The 26,355-nt window shown below is 46.9% G+C and overlaps 1 protein-coding gene across 8 annotated transcripts in view; it reads right to left on the reverse strand.

Moving 5' to 3' along the window:
• C26H10orf90 (chromosome 26 C10orf90 homolog) overlaps positions 1-26,355 on the reverse strand; it is a 393,139-nt gene that overhangs the window by 80,067 nt on the left and 286,717 nt on the right. For 6 of the 8 annotated variants that reach the window (XM_059882151.1, XM_059882150.1, XM_059882149.1 and 3 more), the window contains one exon: positions 3,337-3,428. The exons of 1 other annotated variant lie outside the window; for it this stretch is intronic. In XM_059882151.1, coding sequence (XP_059738134.1) covers positions 3,337-3,428 — 92 coding nt within the window. Of the gene's footprint in view, positions 1-3,336; positions 3,429-13,407; positions 13,657-26,355 lie in introns of those variants that run through there. One more of the 8 variants, XM_002698566.6, reaches the window with a different exon arrangement.

Here is a 26,355-nt window from a genome sequence, read left to right on the forward strand (position 1 = left end):
GTCCTTGGTTAACTGAACATGGCTTTGAAACAAGATGTCTTTTATCTAATATAAAATTAACTGATGTAAGAGTTGATTGGAGAGGAAGAAAATAATCTCGTGTGTAAAGTGGAACATTCAAGGTCAGAGAGAGGTCAAATGAGTTGGGTTTTACGTCAGGCTTTTGGTAGTAAATCATCCCTTTCCTGATCATCCCACACAACACTCTCTCGTTCATAAATGCTGTTTAAGATATCGATTTCTTTTAAATGTTTCAAACATGATTCTATAGTGCTGATAATGACTTTCATAGCTTTATGCATTTTATTGATTGTTTTTAACTTTATATTTATGCCTTAAGGCATATTACTAAGAAGGGCTCCGTTTCATAAATTGAAGGATGAGAGAAATAAACAGCAGGTGAGCAGGAAGATCAGATCCTGAACCACGGGAGTAAGTAAGGGTGCTTCTATTCCTGGAGCAATTTATTTTCTCCAAATGAATGTGGATCAGCATCAAATCTAATGTATGGCTTTGAAGTCTGTATTATTCTCCATGAGACAGTCCTTTCCTTTTCCATAGCTGCTCTGCAAACCACAACTCTATTTGCCAGTGGAGCCTCTGTTGCCACCTCCCGACACACTCTGAAGTTACCTTTGCATCAGCTGCAAGCGGCTCATTCCCGCTCGGGGGATCTAAAATCATCTTCTCTAGGTCATCTGCCAACCCAGCGGCATCTCATCCTAAGTGTAAGTTCTCAAATGTTCCTCTGGCATGTAACAATAAGGAAAGATGGTTTTAAGACAAAATGGAAAAGTTGGAGATTTTCTCCCTCTCCAACCTGCAGCTCTTATCTTTCCACACATTCACTAGAATCCAGAGGATTCAATGCAGTGTAATATATGACAGTGAAAATCTGGCAAGAATCTAAATGTTTTTTCAAAGAGGATTGGGTAAGTCAATCATGGCACACACGACTGCCTCATATTCTGTAGAAATTAAAACTAAGGATTACAAAGAATTTAAATGATATGGGAAGTTGCCTGTGATAGAATGTTATGTAATACAAGAACACTATAAATGTTGATATACATTACAGTTGCATGTTTAAAAATGCATGAGAAAAATACGGGAAAGAAATACGTAAGTATTTCCTTATTTATATATTCCTACATTTTCCTAAGTGTCTATATGAAATTGCCATTATTTTTGCTATCAGGAAAATTAAAAAAAAATTTTTTTTAAATAAAACTCAGTTCCATAATTCATTCCTTTTAAGTAATCACTTGGCTGGAGAAGTGCCTACATATCATTTCTATGGCTTCGATGAATTTGAAAGGAAAAGTGATCAATCTTTCGGAGGCTCTGGAGGAGAGGCAGAGATTTATGGCGGTTACAAAGGAAGGGCACCCATTTGGAGTGTTCATCATCTTAGAGCATCCTTATAACACCCACAAAGGGACAAGCCTTAAGAGCTCAAAGTTAGGAGGGAAATTTGAAAGTCACACTACTGTCATGATCAAAGCAGAGGATCCAGATCATTGCAAAGTAGATGTTTAGAAGGTGTGGTCTCTGAGAGTTAGCCCAGTTATAGATAATGACCAAGTGTGTGTGTGTGTGTGTGTGTGTGTGTGTGTATTATTGAGATCCAGCCACATGGGTCCAAAGATCTATATCGTGAATGACCAAACTGATTAATTTTAACATCAACCAGAAAAAATGCTGAACTTTACTAGTTCAATGTGAAAAACAGGTGGGAAAGATCTTCAGATGGTATCTTTCTTGTTAAAAAAGCAGCAGCTGACCTCCACATTATCCTCCACTTCTTAATGGACATCTCCTCCCTGGGATGGTTCTCAGTGGTCCGTGGCTCCTCCAACTCATTTCCCTCCCTGCAACCCGGGGTTCTTGTTCCTGCTTTCAGGGGGCACGTTAATTATAGGTGCACATCTGCACATCTCAGATAGGGAGCTCCGCGTCCGACAGAGAAATGGCTTTAAATATTGACGACTAAATCTCAGGACTCAGAATAGTGGCCTTCATCCATTGTGTGAGATTTCAGCCTGGGATCTCTGAGGAAATGTTGAACTTTATTAAACACAAAGTTAAATTAAAGGATAATACCTAAGATAAGTATTTAGGGTGCAAAATTATTTTTTACCTTGGCTACATTAATGCTATGAGGGATCAATTCTTATAATTCCACTTTCTCTCATAATTACAAAGTTGGCAGCAGAATTATCATCTGTGAAAGCCAAGAGATGCCTTGTAAACTATAACACTTCGGACAATTCTCTCAGGCAGAAAGTCCATAGTTCAAGTTCTGTTCACTGGAATGAGACTTTCTCTACACCGGCCTTGTTGAGCAAGATCAGAACAAAAGCTCTGGACCCAGATAGCTTATGAGCTGTGAGATTCTGAGGCAACTACTGGAGCTATTGAAGCTTTCATTTTATCATCTGCAAAATAGGTATAATAACAATACAGTTGTCCCTCAGAATCCAACGGGGGTTGGTTCCAGGACCCCACCTCCTCAGATACCAGAAGCCAAGGATGCTCAAGGCCCTTGTGTAAAATTTCAGAGTGTTTGCAATATAATCTATGCACATCCTCCTGTTTACTTTAAATCATCTCTAGATCATTTATAGCCTGCAATACAGTATAAATGTTATATCGATATGTAAACTGGCATGTAGCATGTTCAAGTTTTGCTCTTTAGAATTTTCTGGGATTCTTTTCCCAAATAGCTTCGATCTACAGATGGGTGAACCCACAGATGAAGAATCCATGGACATGGAAAGCCAGTGGTCTCTCCTCCCTGGGTTTGTGGTAAGGTGAAAAGAGTCAGTTAGACAGAGTCTGGCATGCGATATGCTGTCAACATTACCACTGTGTACACAGAGTTCCTTATTGTCTAGCATCAGAAACATTTCATTTTGTGAATATGACCTCTAATTTCCTTCCCTGTGTGAGACCGCTGACATTTTTTGCAGTCGTAACAACCTGTGCTAGCTTGTTAGATTTCAAATTACCTCTTATCCACCTTCAAAATGCCATATGGCATCATCCGTCCTCTCCAGCAGATTAATTTTGGTTTAAAGTTGAGATTTGATCACCATACTCTCCTTTGATACTGCAAATCTACAAATTATTGGTCAAGATTATAAAAGGATGAATGGATACACACTGCATACTTTAACGTAAAGTCTTAGTCATGATGGTTAGATTTTCTGCTGCGTTGATCCCACTTATGACTAAACAAAATAAAATGCAAACACATCACAAGTAGGCCAGTGATCACGTTTTACAGTTGGCTGCATTTTGCTGCCTACTCTAGGAGTTAAAAACATATGTTACCTCAGTGAAGTCAGATCTCTTCTCTGGAACACCAGACTGGAGATTTTTAAGGGCAATTTGATCGTGGGGACTGTACTGGCTGTCCCGTAATCCTAGGCAAAAGGAAATAATATTGCTACTTTTTAGTATACGAAAGGATAAAGTGGAGTATATAACTTTACTATAAAATTTAATGTCACCTACTCAAGTATTATGGGCTTCCCAGGTGGCACCAGTGGTAAAGAACCCGAGAATGCTGGAGACATAAGAGACACAGATTCGATCTCTGGGTCAGGGACAATCCTCTGGAGGAGGGCACAGCAATCCACTCCAGTATTCTTGCCTGGAGAATCCCATGGACTGAGGACCCTGGTGGACTGCAGTCCATGGGGTCGCAAAGAGTGGGAAATGATTGAAGCGACTTAGCACGCAAGTATTATATGAACCATAGTGAATCTAGGCTACTCGGACCCAAGAAAAACCTTGTCTGTTCCCCTTATCCACCCAACCCACTCCATGGAGGCTCTGACTTCACTGTTATTCTGTTTATCAGGCTGTAAGATGCCTTCCTCCATACTGTTGCTTTATGTTCCCAGACTCGGTAATATTAATAAATGAACAAGTTTAGCCTTCACACACTCACCTGTGCTGAGTTTGCACCCAGCAGAAGAGAGAATCATGTCTATGGATTTCTCAACATCCCTGGAGTTAAGAATGCCTGAACTGCAACATCAACTTTCATCCAACCTCTTAACACAATCATTCTGGAAGGACCTGTGAGTGACTCAAACACTGATACGGAAGCTGCTTTGGAATACCTGAGGATTATTTTGTGATGACATTGTGAGGAAAAAATGAGACACCGTGGACCAGCCTCCACATAAACACCAGCCACAGCAGCAGCCAAGAATATCTTCAGGTCCACATGCTCACAGCAGGGGCCAATAATTGTAGAACCTGGGCTCGGGTCCTGGCTCCACCATCCACCAGCTTGGAAACTATGGACAAGTCTACAGAATCGCTCTATGGAATTTCCTCATCCACCCAACCTGCCCTGCACCCCTCATGGAAAGCTGAGGAGAAGGAAGTTGCACTTTGTGATGCAAGCCTGAAGTATCAGGACGTCTGCCTGGTGTCCTGCTGCCAAAGCAGGAATGTGAGTCAAGCCCAAGAAGGTGGGTAGCGATCAGCCTTCACTGCAACACAGCCCTGGGTTACAGCGTTGCCTTCACAATGCAGCTATTCCAAGGAGAGTGAGTTTCCAAAGCTGCAAAGAATGCTTTCCCAGTGCTGATGAGGAGAAAGAGGAGATCTAAGAAAGCAGCTCTCTAATTTAGCATCTTTATCAGTTCATAAGAAGGGTGTATTAAAGAATTTAGATAAAATTTCAAGCATCTTATGGGGAAATGATATGCTATGGCATTTTCAAGTTTGGCAGATTTGCAAAAGCATCAGGATATGGCAATTTCAAGGGCCACCATTGACCCATCCAAAAGGTATCCACATCTTGTCTCGTCCTTGGTGATAACAGAGCCCCCATCAGATCCACCCGGACATGTGGCTGCGTCCCCATCTGAGCCTGGAACTGAGTGACAGAGATGTTCATCCAACATGATGTGCATGGATTACTTCCCATGAAGCACAAATATAAGACTTGAAAGATGTCATGGATTTCTGTGCAGAGTCGATGCATCATGATGAACTGACAATAAAGCTGATGAAGACGGAAATCTCCTGGCTCTGGTCTGTGTTTAAGAACTCTGCAGTCAGCACAGGCCTGGGGCCAGACCAGCCTGTTCTGCATCCCAGCTTGGCCCCGAGCTCACCTGCATAGAGGAGGTGCTTGCCCTCCCTCCACATTATGGATGAGAGTCTTCATCCTTAAAATGCAGGTAATAACACCTCCTTCCCAGCTTTGTGATCCGTGCACTACAGGTTCTGTATGTTACCAGGGATGGGATGTGGGGTTCAGTTCAGTTCAGTTCAGTCACTCAGTCATGTCCGACTCTTTGCGACCCCATGAATCACAGCACGCCAGGCCTCCCTGTCCATCACCAACTTCCAGAGTTCACTCAGACTCATGTCCATCGAGTCAGTGATGCCATCCAGCCATCTCATCCTCTGTTGTCCCCTTCTCTTCCTGCCCCCAATCCCTCCCAGCATCAGTCTTTTCCAATGAGTCAATTCTTCGCATGAGGTGGCCAAAGTACTGGAGTTTCAGCTTTAGCATCATTCCTTCCAAAGAACACCCAGGACTGATCTCCTTTAGAATGGATTGGTTGTATCTCCTTGCAGTCTAAGGGACTCTCAAGAGTCTTCTCCAACACCACAGTTCAAAAGCATCAATTCTTCGGCACTCAGCTTTCTTCACAGTCCAACTCTCACATCCATACATGACCACAGGAAAAACCATAGCCTTGACTAGATGGACCTTTGTTGGCAAAGTAATGTCTCTGCTTTTGAATATGCTGTCTAGGTTGGTCATAACTTTGTGGTTAATGCTCGGTAAATAACCCTGGTTATGATCATTAATGAACGGGTCCAAGGCAGTTGCTCCTCTCCCACCCAGACCCAGACAGTCTCTAACACCAAGACATCAGTGATCACTGGAATCGGACCACAAAGTCCCAGGCTTACTAACTATGTGTGTGACTTTGGGCAAGTGATTCTGCATCCCTTATCTCCTTGCTATGAAGTGGACATAGTGGGGCTTACTTCACAGAGTTCCTGAAAAAAGGTGCTGCTGATCTAAATAGCACAATGCTCAAAATATAACATGCAATGAACATCACTTCATGGCAAAGAGATGGGGAACCAATGGAAACAGTGACAGACTTTATTTTCTTGGGCTCCAAAAACACTGCAGATGGTGACTGCAGCCATGAAATTAAAAGACACTTGCTCCTTGGAATAAAGCTATGACAAACCTAGATGGCATATTAAAAAGCAGAGCTATTACATTGCCAACAAAGATCTGTCTACTCAAAGCTATGGTTTTTCCAGTAGTCGTGTATGGATGTGAGAGTTGGCCCATAAATAAGACTAGGGGCCAAAGAATTGATGCTTTTGAACTGTGGTGTTGGAGAAGACACTTGAGAGTCCCTTGGACTGCAGGGAGATCGAACCAGTCAATCCTAAAGGAAATCAACCCTGAATATTCATTGGAAGGACTGGTGCTGAAGCTGAAGCTCCAGTTCTTTGGCCACCAGATGCAAAGAGCTGACTCATTTGAAAAGACCCTGATCCTGGGAAAGATTGTAGGCAGGAGATGAAGGAGACAACAGAGGATGAGATGGTTGGATGGCATCACCGACTCAATGGACATGAGTTTGAGTGAGCTCCAGGATATGGTGAAGGACAGGGAAACCTGGCGTGCTGCAGTCCATGGGATTGCAAAGGGTTGGACATGACTGAGTGACTGAACAACAATGACAAACAAACACTAGCTATGGAGAAGTGGCATCTCTAGCAGGGAGGAGGGAGGCTGCCAAGACCAGACAAGCAGGGTCTGTGTATGAGTATCTTCTTGCTGCTGTAATAAATGCCATAAACTTAGTGGGTTAAGCAACACGAATTTATTGTCTTACAGTTGGATGTCTGAGTCCAATACGAGTCTCCCTGGGCTAAAATCAAGGTGTTGCCAAGGCTGCACTTATGTGGGAGGGTCTAGGGGAGACCCTGTTTTTCCTTGCCTTCCAGCCAGCTTCTAGAGACTGCCACATTCCTTGGCTCATGATCCCTCATCATTCCAAACTTTTTTACATTATCACATCTCTGTGATCCTCCTATTCCTTCTTATAATGATCCTTCTGATTAGACTGGGCTACCCAGATAATACAGGACACCCATTAAGGTGGGTTCTTAATCCTACCTGCAGAGTACCTTTTGCCATTTTTTTCTTTTTTTTTTTTTAATTGCTAAGTCATGTCCAATTCCTTTGTGATCACATGGGCTGAAGCCCACCAGGCTTCTCCATCCTTGGGATTTCCCAGGTAAGAATACTAGAGTGGGTTGCCATTTCCTTCTCCAAGGGGTTTTCCCAACCCAGGGACTGAACCCCCATCTCCTGCTTGGCCGGTGGATTCTTTCCCACTGAGCCACTTAAAAGGTAATATATTCACAGGTTCTAGGCAAGAAGATGTGGACATAGCTTGTGAGACCATTATACTACCCATCACAGCCTAGTTGAGGAGACTGAGGTAGATGTATTGGCTGGAATGTAGGGTCTTTAAAATGATGACTCTATAGGAAAGTTCTTAAAATGTAACTTTAACTGAAAGGAAGGAATTGAAGTCTTATAAACCCCATGATTACAACATTAAAATTTTTTTTAATGTTTGTGGGAATCTGCACAAATGGCAAAGCTGTAACTTAGAGTTATGAGCCTGTTTTTGAGTAAAATTGAGGTGTGATTACAGCCATGCATGCATTAATTGAGCCTGATCAATTAATGACCCAAAAGCCGTAAGAGAGCTTACTAGGCTGGGCTTCCCTCATAGCTCAGTCGATAAAGAATCTGCCTGCAATGCAGGAAGATCCCCTCCACTGGAGAAGGGAATAGCAACCCCCTCCAGTATTCTTGCCTGGAGAATCCCAGGCACAGACAAGCTGAGTGGGCCACAGTCTATGGGGTCCCAAGAGTCGGACACCACTGAGTGACTAAACCACCAGATTGGTTAAAAGTAGAGACTTTACGTAAAGAAGGACCTTGATCCAACTCTGTCTCTGACACTAACCATTTGGGCAATTGAGGTCATTTGGGGCAACTTTCTTAAATTGTCAATCTTACTTCCCCATGTGTCAGAGGAAACACAAGACTTGTCTCCTAGGGTGTTACAAGGAATAAGTGATGACAAATACCAAGAACTAAGCAGAGTTCCTGGCACATGGTGACACATCCCCTGTCCCTTCCCACCTGACCACATCATTATCATTACTGAGGAAGTGCCCCTGCAGTGGGGGGCCCCATCCTGCCATCTCTGACTAAGGCAAAGCCAGTGGACATTTGAGGCAGGCTACCAAGAACAAGGCCAACAGGAGCCTGGGCATCTTCCAGCAGCTGGGATCCGGGTCTCCAAAACAGATATTTGCAGAACCCAGGACCCACGGCACCCGGCCTAAGTCTCTGGAGGAGGTACTGCTGCCTGGGCAGGAGGGGCCAGCCTGTCTGCTTCTTCCCCTGCAGCTGGCCTGTCCCAGAGCTTTCATGGGGCAGCTGCCTGTCTGCAGGCCAGCAGGTCAGTCTCACTCTGCAGCCGGAGACCATCCTGGTGAAAGGGACGCTGGCAGAGGGCAGACCCTGTGCACCTGGAGTCAGGCAGCCTAGGTCCAAGTGCTAGTAACTAGAGCGCTGTGTAACTAGAACGCGGAGCTGACCCTGTTCCCTTTCCCGCCCCGGGCTGCCCCTGGCTGCAGGGAGGCGGCTGTCGGAGGCTCACAGCTTTGCTCTTCTCTGAGAACCGTCCTCGACAGAAGGCTTCCTCCACCTTGGCCCACAGCTGGTGGGGACTCAGAGGGGTACAACAGCCAGGGCAATGCTGTGGTTTGCTCCAGAGCATAACCCGAGGGCCAGCCTGCCCCCGGAGCCCATCCGTCACCCCCCGCAGCTTCCCCATCAGGCCTCTCTCACTCTCTCTGGGTTCTGTCCTCAAGGACACCCTCCCCCTCGCGCCCCTCAATTCCCACGCCAGGCTCTGCTTCTTGGAAACTCGACATGCTGGCATCTCACTGTGCTGACCAAGCGTGGGGGCTCTCAGTGTGGGTCCCCAGACCTGCAGCCCCAGTATCATGGGGTGACGTCAGAAATCCACAGTGTCAGGCCCCGCCTCCTGACCTGCAGACCCACTGATCCAGAAACTCCGGGGGAGAGGGGCAGAGTGCACCTCCTGGGCCCGATGGAGCCTTCTGGTTCACTTCACGCCGCTTCACCCCAAGGGCACTGTGGGTCCTAGACGATCAAGCGCCTGCACAGATGGTGACTTGAGGCCCTAGAATGAAGCCAGAGCTCTTCTGACTCACAGTCATCCCACGGCTTTTGGAGAACACACCGAGGGGATGGCAATGGGACTTTTCCTCAATGTCTTTAATGAGAATGAAGCCATCAATGATGGCAGCATGCGGTTACTTTGAAACAAACTAAAACTCATTCCCCAGGGGGAAGTCATATTGCCAATGTAAGGAAGTTACCCAAAATGACCTCAATTGCCCAGGTGGTTAGTGTCAGAGACAGATTTGGATCAGGGTCTTTCTTTACCTAAAGTCTCTACTTTTAACCAGTTTAGTCACTCAGTCCTGTCGACTCTTACAACCCCATAGACTGTGGCCGGCCAGGTTCCTCTGTGCCTGGTATTCTCCAGGCAAGCATACTGGAGTGGGTTACCATTCCCTTCTCCGGGGGATCTTCCCAACCCAGGAACTGTTCCCAGGTCTCCTGCACCGCAGGCAGTTTCTTTACTGACTGAGCTATGAAGGATGCCCTTAACCCAGGCATTGCTGGTTAAGGAATGGGTTGAGTCTGGTGCCCAGTGTCCTCTGCCCGGGCAGGGGTCATGGCACAGGCAAGTCAGATGAGGGCTTCTCTTCCATGATCGTTGGAAAGATGGAACAGGATTCCAACTCCAGCAGCCTGAGTCCTTCCTCCAAAGCCACAGAGGCCTCCCTGGAGGCTAAGAGAGTCAGAGCAACATGAAACTGAACACACCATGAGGCCTTGAACCAGACTCTCCTGGAATCTAACTTCCTCCCTGGAGGAAAGCATGCTTCAGGGATAGGTTCCACCTGCCTGTGAGTTTAAGCCTTCCTTGGGGTGATGGGGGCCCCAGGGTGGGGCAGAAAAGGTGGTGAGATGCTGTCCCCTCCCACGACTCTAAGAGGAACTCAGCCGGCATCCCAGGAAGCCACCAGGAGAGCTCCACCAGCCAGGGACCTGGGAAAGGTGTGGGATGGGGTGAACTTAGGCAAAAGGGGACACTGGGTTGGGAGAAGGTGGTGCAGCCCACGCAGAGGTAAAAGAGGAAGGTGGAAGTGTCTACAGGGACTGTGTGAGAGGGAATCCTGCAAATCAGGAGACCGCAAGCAGCATGCTGGGCAAAGCCTGGGATACAGGTAAGGAGCTGCATACAATTCCCACGGGGCACCCAGCCCGCTTGAGCTGTCTGTGCAGAAATAGCCGACAAGCTACATCATGCACTGCCTAATGAATCCATCCATCAACGTCGTGTGTAAATGATGAACCCCAGGCTTCCGTTGGTTCAGAGAGCTCCCTTGTTTTCATGTCTCTATCGTGTGTATCAGGGACCCAGACAGGACGTCCGCATCCCCACCTGGTAGACTGTAAATGCTTTCCCTCATTTCCAGTCTGATAGGAGGTGAGGAATTTTCACTTGACTTCAACATGACTGCGTCTGAATCTTTTCAGTAGATATTTCTCAGACAGAATTAAAGACCTGAATAAAGACTTCTCAGCCCTGAATTAAAGCCGTCACCTCTGTGAGGTTTGACCCTGTTAACTACCCACTGCCTCTGGACCACCTTCCCATGGTTGACTTCTGGGGTCTTCTCACCATCTTCCTCCCTCTTGGCTACCGTGTCTTCCTTTCTTTTGCATTCTCCCCTTGACACCCTCCCTTCTGGGTCCTCCTGCCGAGTCTTAGACCACTGCCGAGGCAGGACCCAGAGCCCAGCCATGGCCACTAGCCCTTAGAAGCAGCGACCTCCAAGTCTCTGCAAGCTTCGTTTGGGGGGACTTTCCTGGTGGGCCGGGGGTTAAGAATCTGCCTTCCAGTGCAGGGGGTGCAGGGAACTAGGATACTACATGCTGCAAAGAAACAGCTCGCGCACGTCAATTACTGAGCCCTTGTGCGCTGGAGTCCAGATGCCACAGGGAAATATCTCACATTTTGTAGTGAAGACCCCAAATGCCACAACTGAGACCAGACTCTGCCAAATAAATAAATATTTTTTTAATAAAGATAATTGTCAGTAGATTAAACACACACACACAGCTTTTCCAAAAGGAGATCAACCAGCTTCTCTTGAGCTGCCGCCACTGACATCTCCTCCCCCGCTGACCCTCCGTCTCCTTCCCTCCCCCTTTCCTTTCCTCCTCCTCACCCCCCAGGTCCATTTTCTCAGCACGTGGCCACCATCCTCCCATCACCCACAGTGAAAACCAGGGTTCCATCTCCACACCCACCTCCAACATCCAGTTACAAGTCTTGATTTATCATGAAAGACGCTCTGCCTCATCCCATCAGCTTAATCCTGCCTGAGCTGCCTGGTCTCAGCAAGGTCACAATCAAGGGGTGACCCTTCCAGCCTTGTCTGCATCAGTTCTCCCAAATCCCCTTGATGTCATCAGTTTGTGACCTTGTGAAGGTCACACGCTCCTTTGAGAACTCTAATAAAAAGGATACATTTTCCCCCCAGAACAGATCCTGGGAAACCTACACAGAACAAACTGAGCCCATGTGCACACAGTGCTGGGGGCTCAAGGAGACCAGGATACGGCCATACATCCAGACCGAACTATAATCCAAGCAGATGCACACACCCCTGTGTTCATAGCAGCATGAGTCACAACAGCCAAGACATGGAGACAACCTAGATGTCCACTGACAGATGAATGATCAAGACGTGGTGCATATGTACAGGGGACTATTACCCGGCCATAAAAAAGAGAGAAAGAATGCCACTTGCAGCAGCATGGATGGGCCTAGAGACTGTCATATGAAGAGAAGTCAGGCAGAGGAAGACAAACATCATAAGGTATCCCTTAATTTAAAATATGATGCAAATGAATTTACCTTCCAAACAGAAACAGACTCACAGACGTAAAGAACACACTTGTGGTTGCCAGCGGGGAGGGTGCGAAAGCAATGGATCAGGAGTTTGGGATGAGCAGATACAAGCTAGTATATAGAGAATGGTTAGAAAACAACAAGCTCCCACTGTATAGCACACAGAACTATATTCAATATCCGGTGATCAATCATAAAGGGAAAGAATGCATGTAGTAAAATGGAATCATTTTGGTGTGCAGCAGAAGTTAGCACAACATTGTACATCAACTATACTTCTATAAAATAAATTCCAAAAAATAAATAATCCAAAGACTTTGAAGTTAAAAACAATTGTATTATTTCCATGAATGCAGCTAATAAAATCTCTCCAAGTTTCAAAAAAAAAAATTTTTTTAATTAAAAAACAGAGTCCAAGATAGAAATCCTTAAAATGAGCCCCTTCTCCTTCCTGGATGTGACTGCTTTGACGTCTCTGTGACCATGGCCTTGGCTGCCTCCTGCCCAGCTCTCCCAGGGGCTAACCCCTCGCCCTCTGCACAGCTCAGGGTCACCGCTGCTCAGCAGGGCTCCTAGGTCTGCCCCCACCACACATACCTTCCCATCCATGCAGCCGCCTGTGTTCCTTTCCTAGAGCTGCCACAACAAATGAGCACAACGGGCGAGTTACAACAGCAGGAGTTTACTGTCTCACAGTCCTGGAGGCCAGACGTCTGACGCCAAGCTGCCGGCAGGCCCATGCTCCCTCTGAAGGATGCAGGGAGCTTCCTTCCTTGCCGCTTCCTGCTTCTGGTGGCTGCTGGCAACCCCTGGCGTTCCTTGGCTTGTGGCAGCATCAGTCGTCCGCCTTCATCCTCATGTGGCCATCCTCCCTTTGTCTCTATTTCTCCAAACTCTCTCTTATTACAATGGCCCCAGTCACTGGATGGAAGGCTCACCCCAAGCCAGTATGACCTCATGCTGACTATACCTGCAAAGACCTTGTTTCCAAATCCAGTCCGTTCAGAGGTTAAGGCTCGAGCACAACTTCGGAGAGACACAATCTAACCCAGCACGGTGTCCCCAGCAGGCCGCCATCGCCGTGAGTTCTCATTACACTGCCCTGTAATCAGCTGGGCGTGGGTCTGTCCCCTCAAGTTGATGGAGGCCTTCAGAGGGCACCTCATCATCACCTTCCCTCCCATGCCCAGCGCAGTGCCTGCCAACTGAAGACCTTCACCAATTGTTGACTGAACGAATAAATCATTTCTCATTTTGATAGGCATTATATCTATGGGAGAAAATCAGAACATACCTTCCTCAGACAGCTTGATCATATTCCACTGATGTTTCAAAGACATTTTACTTAGATTCAAAGGTCTGTTAATGGCAAAGATGCACTGGGCTAAAGGGAAGAAAAATTGGCCACAGTTCACATCCAAAACTCCTCTCGGAATGAGTCAAGCTCCCACCTTCTGTGGTGGGCTGAAGAACCTCCAAACACTCTACCTGTGATGAAGTCACCAGAATGTTTCCATGGCAACCAGGGAGCGGGTGAGGAGTCCACCCTGTGCTATTTCTCCTGAGAAGGAATAGGAATCATCACTTTGACTTTTATATCTGAGGCTTTGTTGACAAGTTAAAAAAAAAAGTTTGTACAACCATTAAGTTTTCTGCAGAGCACTGTTAGATGTGAGATGACAATTTTACCTACTGCCTACATTCAGATACACATTTCCCCTCAACTTCTCATTATTTTTTATTTTTTACCTTGTTTTGATGATGCTGGTTCTCTTGCCAGGCAGCATTTTTTACTGTGGATATGTTCCCTCACTATTAAAATACATTCAGATAACATCACAATGTTAATTTGTTTATCCTATTTGTAATACATGTTACCAATTTTTACAAAGTGGCTTATCTAGAAAATTGAGCAACAGGGCAGTCTGTGTACCATGCAAGCTATTACAGGAATGATCAATTCCAACAATTTAACAAAGCACCTTTGACACTAAATTATAATGAATATTGTTTTATAATTTATACCCAATCACATTTGAGGTGGCCTATAATTAACAACACGGATAAAAGCCAGCAAAACTGATAAAAGACGCAAGTAATGAACTGGAGAACTCATTGGACCATAAAGCCTGGGCTAAAGATGACCCTGGCACAGAAGAACCACAAACTAAGGGTGCATTTGCAGCAGCCAAGGCCAAAGAGGGGAACATGATAAATTGCATAACTCATTGCCTTTCAAATGAAATACACTGTTTCATTCAGAGAGTGGTTTTATACTCTGGGATAAGGCACCGTTGGTATGGGTCATTAGATAAATGGACAGCACCTCCGTAAGTTGCTTCATAAACACCAGGACAGTGTAAAAGTCACCGGACAACCCCAGGGTACTTTGAGTCAGGTCAATGCCACTCATTATAGTTGTTCAGTCACTAAGTTATGTCTGACTCTTTGCGATTCCATGGACTGCAGCATGCCAGGCTTCCCTGTCCTTCATTATCTCCCAGAGTTTGCTCAAACTCATGCCCATTGACTTGGTGATGCCATCCAACCATCTGATTCTCTGCCACCCTCTTCTCCTTTTGCCTTCAATCTTTCCCAGCATCAGGGTCTTTTCTAATGAATTGGTTTTTCACACCAGGTAGGCAAAGTATTGGAGCTTCAGCTTCAGTATCAATCTTTCCAGTGAATATTCAGGGTTGATTTCCTTTAGGATTGACTGGTTTGATCTCCTTGCTGTCCAAGGGCCTCTCAAGTATTATCTAGCACCACAATTCAAAAGCATCAGTTCTTCGGTGCTCCGCCTTCTCTGTGGTCCAACTCTCACATCCATACATGACTGCTGGAAAAACTATAGCTTTGACTAGATGGACCTCTGTCAGCAAAGTGATGTCTCTGCTTTTTAATTCACTGCCTAGGTTTGTCATAGCTTTCCTTCCAAGAAGCAAGGGTCGTTTAATTTCAATGTCACTATTACATCATAAAGGCTGAAATTTATTATGCGATCAAGGCAAGACAGATTTTGGATACAAAGGTTATCTCCTTTAACACTCGGAATGACCTTTGGAGGAAAGCACAGTTATCACCCCCATTTTACAGATGAGAAAGTTGGACCTCCTTGAAGTAACCTGCCAAGCATCACTCAATCCAATAAGGCTCAAGCTGAGAGTTTGCAATATGAATGATCATTGTACACACAGAAAAGGTAGAAATGGGGCCTAATCCATAGGATCTGATAACCTCTTTCATGAAGCTTGAGAAAGGGGACAGAACATGCTGGCTTTAGATGTCAGGGCTAGGTGACACCTGGCCCTCCCACATTCTAAGGATGTTTGTGCCTCAGTTAAAGGGGCAAACTGAAGGGCGGGGAACCATGAAAAGAAAGGTTTTCACCAGCCCAGCACTCTGCCTGTCAACAACGGCCCCCCATCAAAAAATAGGTGTTGTTAGCCACAGTTTTATATAATTTTCATCTCTCCCAGAAAATGGTGGAGCATAATACAGACTTGTCTAATAGTGAGTAAAAACCTGCCCACTAATTTTGTAGCTACTCTGGCTCTAGCTGATTTCCAAGACACTTGGAACTGGAGGAACCAGGCCTCTGCCCTTGGTGTCCGGGCTTGGCTCCAGGGTCAGCGTTTCGTGCGGTGGGAGCCAGGTCTCCCCTGGAGGACCGGGTAAGACCACTGCATGCAGGACCGTCCACCCAAACATGCTTGTGCGCATGCGCCAGCCTCCGAGCCCCCGAGGCTCTGCTCGCGAGTCGGCCTTGGTGGGATCGCGCCACGACCCCAGTTCAGTCAATAGTTACTGGGAATCTGATGTCTTTGAAGACCTGACTCAGGTGCTGGGCTGAGCACAGGAGAGCTTTAAAAATGAGCAGAGCACAGGAGTCCCCATCTTTAAAGACCGCAGAGTCTGAAAAAGGAATAAGACGCATAACGAGACCTTTTTCAGTGCAAGGTGGATTTCCCCTTACGGGCTTTTCCCCCCTTAATTGTGGTAAAACACACACACAAAAAACATTAAATCTACCATCCTAGCCATTTTTAAGTGTCCAGTTCTGTGGCAATAAGCACATCCAGCTACACCATGTTGGGCAACCATCACCTTCATCCGTCCAGAGAACTTTTTCATCACCCAGAACCAGAGCTCTGTCCACTTTAAACCATGACCATCTGCCCACCCCCAGCCTGGGACCACTGCCATTCTCTTTTCTTTCTCCATAAATTTGACTGCCACAGGGACCTCACGTAAGTGGAATTATCCAGTGACTGTCCTGCTGTGATTGCCTTATTTTACCCAACCCGACATCTTCAAAGTTCGTCCATGTTGTCTCATGTGTCAGAATCTCCTCCCTTTTAAACGGTGAATGATATTCCACTGTGTGGATGGACCATACTTGTGTGAACATCTGTTCATCTGGCAATGGACCCTTGGGTTGCTTACCCCTTTAGGCTACTGTGAATAATGCTGCTGTGAACGTGACTATACAAACACCGCTTCCACACCCTGCTTGCAGTTCTTTCCCCGGACTGTCTTCTGCCTTTCATTCTGCGGTCCTGCCTTGGTTTTATTACCTCATTTGTTCTTAGCAAACATTAGAGAGCTTTTGCGATGGGTAGGAAGGGCAAAGAGCTAGTCACTGGGATAGATGAGTTTAGTAGTCATCTTCCTACCTTCCCTGGTGGCTCAGAGGGTAAAGTGTCTGCCTGCAATGTGGGAGACCTGCAATGTTCAATCCCTGGGTCGGGAAGATCCCCTGGAGAAGGAAAAGGTAACCCACTCTGGTACTCTTGCCTGGAAAACCCCATGGACGGAGAAGCCTGGTAGGCTACAGTCCATGGGGTCGCAAAGAGTCGGACACGACTGAGCAACTTGGCTACAGTCCATGGGGTCACAAAGAGTCGGACACGACTGAGCAACTTGGCTACAGTCCATGGGGTCGCAAAGAGTCGGACACGACTGAGCAACTTCACTTTCTCACCTTCCTACCCTTGTGCAGGGGGAGGGTCAGGGGAGACGGAGTGGGTCTCACTTTAAGCCGTCAGCACTGGGAAGTGGTTAAACACAGGTGGTCGCTGTCATGTAACCTAACCCAGACGTGCTCAACCTGGGCTCCAACCTGAAAGGGAGAGAAAGTGCCATCACCACCACCACCATCCCCTACCTGCTTCTGAGTCTGTGAGCTGGGAGGAGGGCAAGGGGGCGAGGGGTCTGCTGGGCTTCTCAAGAACACCCAGCCTCACCTAAGCAGAGGGTGTGGGGGTGGACAACAAGAAGGAGCCGTGGGAGAGGGAGAAAGAGGAGGATTTTTCCTCCTTTGTTTTGTCCCAACACAGCACGGTTCAGCAGGCAGAGTCCAGACAAGCAGCTGAGACCCTGGGCTCAGGTCCCAGCTGCCGTTCAGCGGTGACTTGAGCTGGTCAGCACATCTCCGGGCCTAGCCTCCCGTCTGTGACGTGAGGAATGTGCAGGGGCCTGGGTGGCCTCAGGACATCCTCTGGTTCTGCCAGGGGTCTTGTCCACAATGGCTGGGCCGAGAGGTGCTGGGGAGGTTTGAGGGACGGAGTGTGTGAGTGTCATTGCCACGAACTTTCTTCTTCCATAAACTTGAATGTGGCTTCGTGACACCCTCTCTTCTTCAAGGAGCGTCAGGCTCACTGAAGCAGGGTTGTCACTGCCTGGCTCCGTCATGCAGTAGTTTGATTTCAGAAGGGACCGGTTCTGCCCCACTGCCAGCTTCCCCTGGTTGAGATCCAAGCTGCTGCAGGGCCCTGATCACTGGGCTTGTTACCCAGGCAGCTTTCTGCAGGATGAGCAGGGGTGGCCTGTGCAACTTTAGTCCAGGGCTAGGTGACAACTGATACCCAAAGAAGAAAAACGGGATATTGTTGGAACCTCCTGAGAAAGAACCCGGAGCCGCATCTGGCCCAGCTGCAAAGCCACACGTTCCAGAGAGAGCAGGAGAAGCTGTCCGCTCAGGGTTCATTCTGTAAACAAGCCACAGAAATATTTTCACAAGGCGTCAGCCTGGACTTCCTCTGTGTCACAAGGAGCGACGTGGTTCTTGTTTGCGGGGCAGTGGGGCTTCTCAGTTCTCCTCCTCTCGGTTACCTTGGCCGGAGCCTGTCTGGAACCCACAGAGGTGATTACAGGTTCTGCCACGAGCTGCACAAATAAAATCGGTGTGGTGTCTGAAAGCTCCAAGTCGTAAATTTCTCATTGTACTAAGCACACTGTACACCGTGGGTATGGGAAGAGATGCGGCCACCAGATCAGATCAGCTAACCCAGCATCCAAGGAAAAACCCAGGTTCAGAGATGCTCATGCCTACTGCCATCATCCTGTCTTCCTACCTGCAAAGTCAAAGTGGCCTCTCAACAGAATTCTCCAGCAGCTCATCCGCCGTGCTGGACAGTTAGAACCAGCTGGCTATTCTCACCAGCTGTGCCTTTTGAGTTGCTGTTGTTGAATGGGAGAAAGATGCTAGCACTCTGTTTTCCCTAAAAGTCCCTCCTGCTGTAACAAATCACAAACTTCGGCAGGAACAAGGGAAACTGTCCCCTTACGTGTCTGGGTTTGTCCTCCCCTGCCACCTTCAACAAGAGGAAGCAGAGGCTCAGAGCAGGGCGGAGAGGCTCCTGGCTGGGAAGTGGCTGAGTCAGACTTGCTCAGTCAAGGCCAGGACTCCAGATCACTGACTGTCAGTCAAGTTATCTTCTAGCCACACCCCCGTCTAGCTGAGCTGAGCTGCTGTCTCCCTGTGGCTGATTCTTTAAAAAATGTAACAAACATACTATGAAATCGGTAAAACTTAAAATTCAATGGTTTCCGTATATTCACAAAGTTGTGCAAGCATCGCCATGATCTAACTCCAGAACATTTTCATCATCCCCCCGAAGAAGCCCCATACCCATACTCTCCCTCCCTGGAAACACTAATATATGTTTTCTGGGTTTGACTATTCTAGATATTTCATATAAATGAATCATAAATATGTGGGCTTCTGTATCTGGCTCAAAGATGGAAGGCAGAAGGAGAAGAGGGTGACAGAGAATGAGACGGCTGGATGGCATCACTTATTCAATGGACATGAACTTGGGCAAACTCCGGAAGATGGTGAAGAACAGGAAGCCTGGAATGCTGCAATCCATGCTGTTGTGAGAGTCGGACACCACTTGGCAACTCAACAACCACCACAGAGTATTTCACTGAGTATTCAAGGCTCATCCAGGTTGTGTCAGAATTTCCTTCCTCTCTATGGCTGAATAGTGTTCATTTTGTATCCATATTCATACTGTATGGAGCACATATTGAGTATCTGTTCATTAACTGATAAGCATTTAGATTGTTTCTACTTTTGGTTCCCTGATAGCTCAATTAGTAAAAATCCGCCTGCAATGTGGGAGACCTAGGTTTGATCCCTAGGTTGGAAAGATCCCCTGGAGAAAGGAAAGGCTACCCAGGATTCTGGCCTGGAGTATTCCATGGACTGTATAGTCCACGGGGTCGCAAAGAGTCAGACAGGACTGAGTGACTTTCACTTTCACATTTTGGTAATAATAGTCAATGCTACCATGAACATTTGTGTACAAGAATGCTCAAACTACTGCACAATTGCACTCATCTCACACGCTAGTAAAGTAATGCTCAAAATTCTCCAAGCCAGGCTTCAGCAATACGTGAACCGTGAACTTCCAGATGTTCAAGCTGGTTTTAGAAAAGGCAGAGGAACCAGAGATCAAACTGCCAACATCTGCTGGATCATCAACAAAGCAAGAGAGTTCCAGAAAAACATCTATTTCTGCTTTCTTGACTATGCCAAAGCCTTTGACTGTGTGGATCACAATAAACTGTGGAAAATTCTGAAAGAGATGGGAATACCAGATCACCTGACCTTCCTCTTGAGAAACCTATATACAGGTCAGGAAGCAACAGTTAGAACTGGATATGGAACAACAGACTGGTTCCAAATAGGAAAAGGAGTATGTCAAGGCTGTATATGGTCACCCTGCTTATTTAACTTATATGCAGAGTACATCATGAGAAATGCTGGGCTGGAAGAAGCACAAGCTGGAATCAAGATTGCCGGGAGAAATATCAATAACCTCAGATATGCAGATGACACTACCCTTATGGCAGAAAGTGAAGAGGAATTAAAAAGCCTCTTGATGAAAGTGAAACTGGAGGGTGAAAAAGTTGGCTTAAAGCTCAATATTCAGAAAACGAAGATCATGGCATCTGATCCCATAACTTCATGGGAAATAGATGGGGCAACAGTGGAAACAGTGTCAGACTTTATTTTTCTGGGCTCCAAAATCACTGCAGATGGTGACTGCAGCCATGAAATTAAAAGACGCTTACTCCTTGGAAGGAAAGTTATTACTGACCTTGATAGCATATTCAAAAGCAGAGACATTACTTTGTCAACAAAAGTCCATCTAGTCAAGGCTATGGTTTTTCCTGTGGTCATGTATGGATGTGAGAGTTGGACTGTGAAGAAGGCTGCGCGCCAAAGAATTGATGCTTTTGAACTTGGTGTTGGAGAAGACTCTTGAGAGTCCCTTGGACTGCAAGGAGATCCAACCAGTTCATTCTGAAGGAGACCAGCCCTGGGATTTCTTTGGAAGGACTTATTACTGACCTTGATAGCATATTCAAAAGCAGAGACATTACTTTGTCAACAAAAGTCCATCTAGTCAAGGCTATGGTTTTTCCTGTGGTCATGTATGGATGTGAGAGTTGGACTGTGAAGAAGGCTGCACGCCAAAGAATTGATGCTTTTGAACTTGGTGTTGGAGAAGACTCTTGAGAGTCCCTTGGACTGCAAGGAGATCCAACCAGTTCATTCTGAAGGAGACCAGCCCTGGGATTTCTTTGGAAGGACTGATGCTAAAGCTGAAACTCCAATACTTTGGCCACCTCATGTGAAGAGTTGACTCATTGGAAAAGACTCTGATGCTGGGAGGGATCGGGGGCAGGAGGAGAAGGGGACGACAGAGGATGAGATGGCTGGATGGCATCACTGACTCGATGGATGTGAGTCTGAGTGAACTCCAGGAGTTGGTGATGGACAAGGAGGCCTGGCGTGCTGTGATTCATGGGGTTGCAAAGAGTCGGACATGACTGAGCGACTGAAATGAACTGAACTGAACTGATGGCTATGAGGTAGTATCTGATTGTGAGTTCCATTTGCATTTCCCTAATGACTAATAATGTTATGCATCTTTTCATGTGCTTGCTTCCCATTTGTATATCTTCTTTGCAGAAATATCTACTCAGCAACTTGGCTCAAATTTTAAATTGCATTATTTGTCTTTTTATAGCAGGTCTAGGAAAAAGAAGATTATAAAACTTCCTATGCCCCTTCCCTCCAAAGGAGTGAAAGGACAACAGTGATTCTCAGAACCACAACCCCCTCCCTCAAGGCAGCATCTTATTTCTATGTACCTTCAATCACAACAGCAGTAATGCGAGAAGGCTTAAGAGAATGTTCTTCGTGTCCCACAGACATGGGCTTGCATCTAGCTTGAACACTTATAACGTTTGCGACTTAGATGATTCACCTAACTTCTGACACAGCTTTCCCAGCTCCCAAACAGGGATCATGGTATCAGTTCACTGGACTGATAGGAGAGCCGAGAGGAGACACACAGAAAGCCCTCCGCACGTGACTTGTCACGTGGAAAGTACCCAGCAAAACTTAATTTCCTTTTGTATTCAGTGAATATTCCTATAGCATCACTATGGGCGAGGTACTGGTCTAGACCCCAAAGTCAGAGCAACAGGCAAAATGGAAAATCTCTGCCTTTGTGGAGATTATATGCAGCTTATCATTCTAGCAGAAGTTAATGATGCTGTTATTATTATTATAATTCAACATTTTTACTCTTAATTGCAAAATAAGTACAGGCTCATCAGAAACTAGAGGGACAAGATAAAGGAAGCGTCACTAATGAACTTGAACTTTAGAGAGAGACCCGGCATAGCGTCCTTAATATCAGGTCTCCCGCTGCCCGAGCAAGGCCTTTCCGCTGAGCTTGCGCGGGCAGCTGAAAGGGGAGAAGCCACCAGCAGGGGCTCAAAATGTGAAAAACACTGCGAACACCGAGCTGTAGCACTGCTAGGCGTCCGTGCAAAAGGCATAACACACTCTTACCAACCTAGGGGAGGCACTTAGAAGCGTGCAAACAGATCATTATATCCAAAAATCGGATAAAGAAGTAAAAGATGCCCGGGAAGAAAAAGTGAGCAGAGCAGCTCTTGTGGCTTGAAAAGCAAGTTCAGTGGGACGGGGTGGGGCTGAACATGAATTTGAATGAAAAGTGAAACTGCCGGACTGGAGAACTCTTCTGCAGACTGGGAGCAAAACCCATTGAGAGGAATGAGGTTGAGGAATAATGGGAAATGGTGCTGAGTTCAGAGGTCAGCAGTTCTGCAGTGGAAGAACAGGGAGCCGACCTGCACTCAAGGCCAGCTCTACCATGGACTGAAAGTGAAAGTCATAGAGTTGTGCCCAACTCTTTGCAACCCCATGGACTATACAGTCTGTGGAATTCTCCAGGCCAGAATACTGGAGTGGGTAGCGTTTGCCTTCTTCAGGGGATCTTCCCAGACCAGGGATCAAACCCAGGTCTCCCACATTGCAGGTGGATTCTTTACCAGCTGAGCCACAAGGGAAGCCCAAGAATACTAGAATGGGCAGCCTATCCCTTCTCCAGCAGATCTTCCTGACCCAGGAATCGAACTGGGGTCTCTTGCATTGCAGGCAGATTCTTTATCAACTGAGCTATCAGGGAAGCCCATGGACTAGCAGGGTCAACTAATGAGCTAATGACTTTTTCTCTTGGTTTGCTCATCTGCAAAAAGGGTTTGGCAGTTCTGACCTCATCATGCAGATTAGACTCTCAAATCCTTTAAAGAACATTCCCACCAACTGGGAAGTGAGACCTCTAGCATAATCCAGTTGTTGATTCCCAGCTTGCTGTGGGAGTTTCTGAAATGCCTAGATGACAATAGAGGCATTTGCCAGATACCACGATAGGTTTTTTTTTTTTTTTAACTTCTTATTGTATACTGGAGTATAGCCTATTAGGGGCTTACCAAGTGGCGCTAGTGGTGAAGAATCTGTCTGCCAATGCAGGAGATAAAAGAGATGTGGGTTTGATCCCTGGCTCGAGAAGATCCCCTGGAGGAAATGGCAACCCACTCCAGTATTTTTGCATGGAGAATCCCATGGACAGGGGAGCCTGGCGGGCTATGGTCCTTAGGGTCACAAAAAGTTGGACACAACTGAAATGATTTTGCACACACGCACACATAGCTGATTAACAATGCTGTGATAATTTCAGGTGAGGGACTCAGCCCTACATACACATGTATCCATTCTCCCCCAGACTCCCCTCCCATCCAGGCCAAAACGTTCTTTGACAGGAGAATCTATAAATAAATTGTGAGATAGTCAACTGTCCAGCAGTGAAAGTAAGATAAACTACAGGGACACAATTAATATAGATGACAAAAAGCAAATCAAAATAAGAGTAGAAACCAATGAAGCAGAAAAAAAAGAATAATAAAAAGTTGGTTTGTGGGAAAGAGAGACTCAGCAAAATCAGTCAAGAAAAAATTTTGAGACAGACACGAACAGCCATTGTGCTGTCGTCATTCCGTCCCAGCATCCGTGTCTCTAAGGCTCTCCATGCCTCTGATGGGGGATGATATGATGATCCTCTTGGATGGTCCTGAAGCACAGGAGGTGCATTGATGCCGCCTCGCCAGCATCACTTTCCAAGAGACCCTGGGTCCTGGACTCCGAGGCTCCCCCAGTGGTTGGTGTCCCAATGCCCCTGTGTCTCAATCCTAGCACTCCCTCGGCCGCAGGAACTCAGAGAACACAGTCCCCTCATGCTCTCTGACCTTCAGCCTGGATCCTTCACTGGGCTTGATCAAAGTGGGATCACCCCAGATCAACCCCAATGAGTGGAGTCAGGACTTACACGCAGAGTGAGCACCAAGTGTTCTTAAAAAACTAACTTGCTCCTGTACTGCTAAGCCCTACATAAACCAGCAGTGCTCTCGACAGTGCCGTTCTGGGATCCTCTCTCGCCTTCACAGATAGTAGGCACATATGCTTGTGCTTAAATCTCTTCCTAACCATAGCATACAGATGTCAAGGTGGTAATATCTTCTCCAAGTCCTCTAAACACAGAAGTACGTCACTTTCAACTCAGTGGAAATCTGTCTTATCATTTAAGTCTCAGTTCAAACTATTTCCCTCTAGAAGCTTTTGCCCCCTGGAAAAAATAACTCAGTTGTCCTCCCGTGTCTGCAGGGCATTTTTTCACACATGTGTACTCATCAGTGTCCCATAACTTCCTGGGGGTAAAAGCCTCCATCTCTGTATCCAGCCCCACCCCCAATCTTCTGCTTTGGGAGAAAAAGCAGTGAGGAATGAACTCTGACTTTGAAGGACCTGATCCCAACTTTGTCTTTAGCAAAGTTAACCTCTCAAAGCCCGTTTCCCACCTGTGAATTGAGAATTGATGGAATTGCTTCCTGCCTGGGAAGCTCTCAGCACAAGTGCCTGGCACAGAGCAGAAGCTGAGAAGTAGTAGCTGCCCATCGATATGAGAGATGACAACACATTCGCTGAACTGGGCTGAGTGACTTGTGCTGGCTCCCCAGGGGGGGTCCGCTCCATGGTGTCCACGTGGCACCTCCTGCGGTCAGGATGCTTGTCAGAGCTGGGGCTACACTAGACCAGAGCCCCAGGATGTATCTCCATATAAAAAGGAGGGAGGAGAAAATATTGGTTTGGTCAAAATGTTTGGGTTTTTGCATGGGAAAACCCAAACAAACTTTTTGGCCAACCCAATATAATGATCCCCTGTGAACAGGAGGTGCCTGCTTTCTCCCTCCCCTCCCCCTTCCATGGAGCTCCAGCCACAGGGATGCCCTCCTGCTGAGGACTCTCCTCCCTGGAGAACACCTCTGCTTTGCACACCCTGGATGCAAGTCCTGTCCTACTGAGTCCCCCGACGCACCCCTGAGACATCGGGGGCCGCCTGCCTGGGCAAACCCAGGTCAGTCTGGCAGCCCACATTCTGTGCTTCCAACATAGAAGCAGAACGCCCACTTCTTGTGCCCTAACTACATCTCTGGTTTGTTCCTTGTGAATTTCTGGGCATGCTCCCTCTACCAACTCATTTTCTTTGGCATCACCTGTGCCATTCTCCACGATGCCTGCTCTTCACATAACTGGGCATTTTTGCTTCCAAATCTCTCAGTCCTTTGGATCTGGCTGGAAGGTGTGCTGCCAAACAGAGGCTACTGCCATGTTTGGGACACCCGGTCCCTCGTTTCATGGGAATATTGCTGGGGTCATCACCAAGAACCAGTAGGCACAGCCAGCTTTCCCATGACGTCTACAGAAACAGATTCCCTGCAGGTCTCGTTCACTCCAAAGGGAGAAGAGTTAACAGTGCCACTGGGTCCACAGGACTTTCATTTTTCTAAGAATATAGAGATTTCTAGAAGGAATTCCAGGTTTGTGTGCTTGTTGCTGTTTTCATTCTGCTTCCCACCCACCCAGCTGACTGACAGAAATGGGGAGTAACTGGTAGACCTGGAAGCTTTCGGAAAGCTCTCGTTCACCTTGCATCGCCCGGTGGGAAGACAGCACGGCCTGCATGCCCAGGGCTCTGTGTGTGGTTGTGCCTTTCGTGAGTCTCTGCAGAAGTCACGGCCACCCCTTTAGTATCTGCCCCCCCAAGCCCCTCAACCCCCCAGGAGCAGGAACAGGCACTTCCATCTCACTGAGAAGGAAATGATAGCCAGGTGGCTGGCTCAGGGCGCCTGAGATCCCACCCCTGAAAAGCCACCTGTTTTCATTTTGGTCCCAGGAAATTTGTAAACAGATCCCCAAATCCCCCATCAGCATCGACTTAACAGCATCCTGCTACAAGGACCGTAAAACACGAAGTTGTGCTCACACCTCTCTCAATTAAGTGCCTTCTATGAATTGCCTGGATGGAAAGGCTGCTACTGCTACTGCTGCTGCTAAGTCACATCAGTCATGTCCGACTCTGTGCGACCCCATAGACGGCAGCCCACCAGGCCCTTCTGTCCCTGGGATTCTCCAGGCAAGAACACTGGAGTGGGTTGCCATTTCCTTCTCCAATGCATGAAAGTGAAAAGTGAAAGTGAAGTTGCTCAGTCATGTCCGACTCTTAGCAACCCCATG

Source organism: Bos taurus, chromosome 26 (assembly GCF_002263795.3).
Source record: "Bos taurus isolate L1 Dominette 01449 registration number 42190680 breed Hereford chromosome 26, ARS-UCD2.0, whole genome shotgun sequence".
In the NCBI taxonomy this organism is placed as follows: Eukaryota; Metazoa; Chordata; class Mammalia; order Artiodactyla; family Bovidae; genus Bos; species Bos taurus.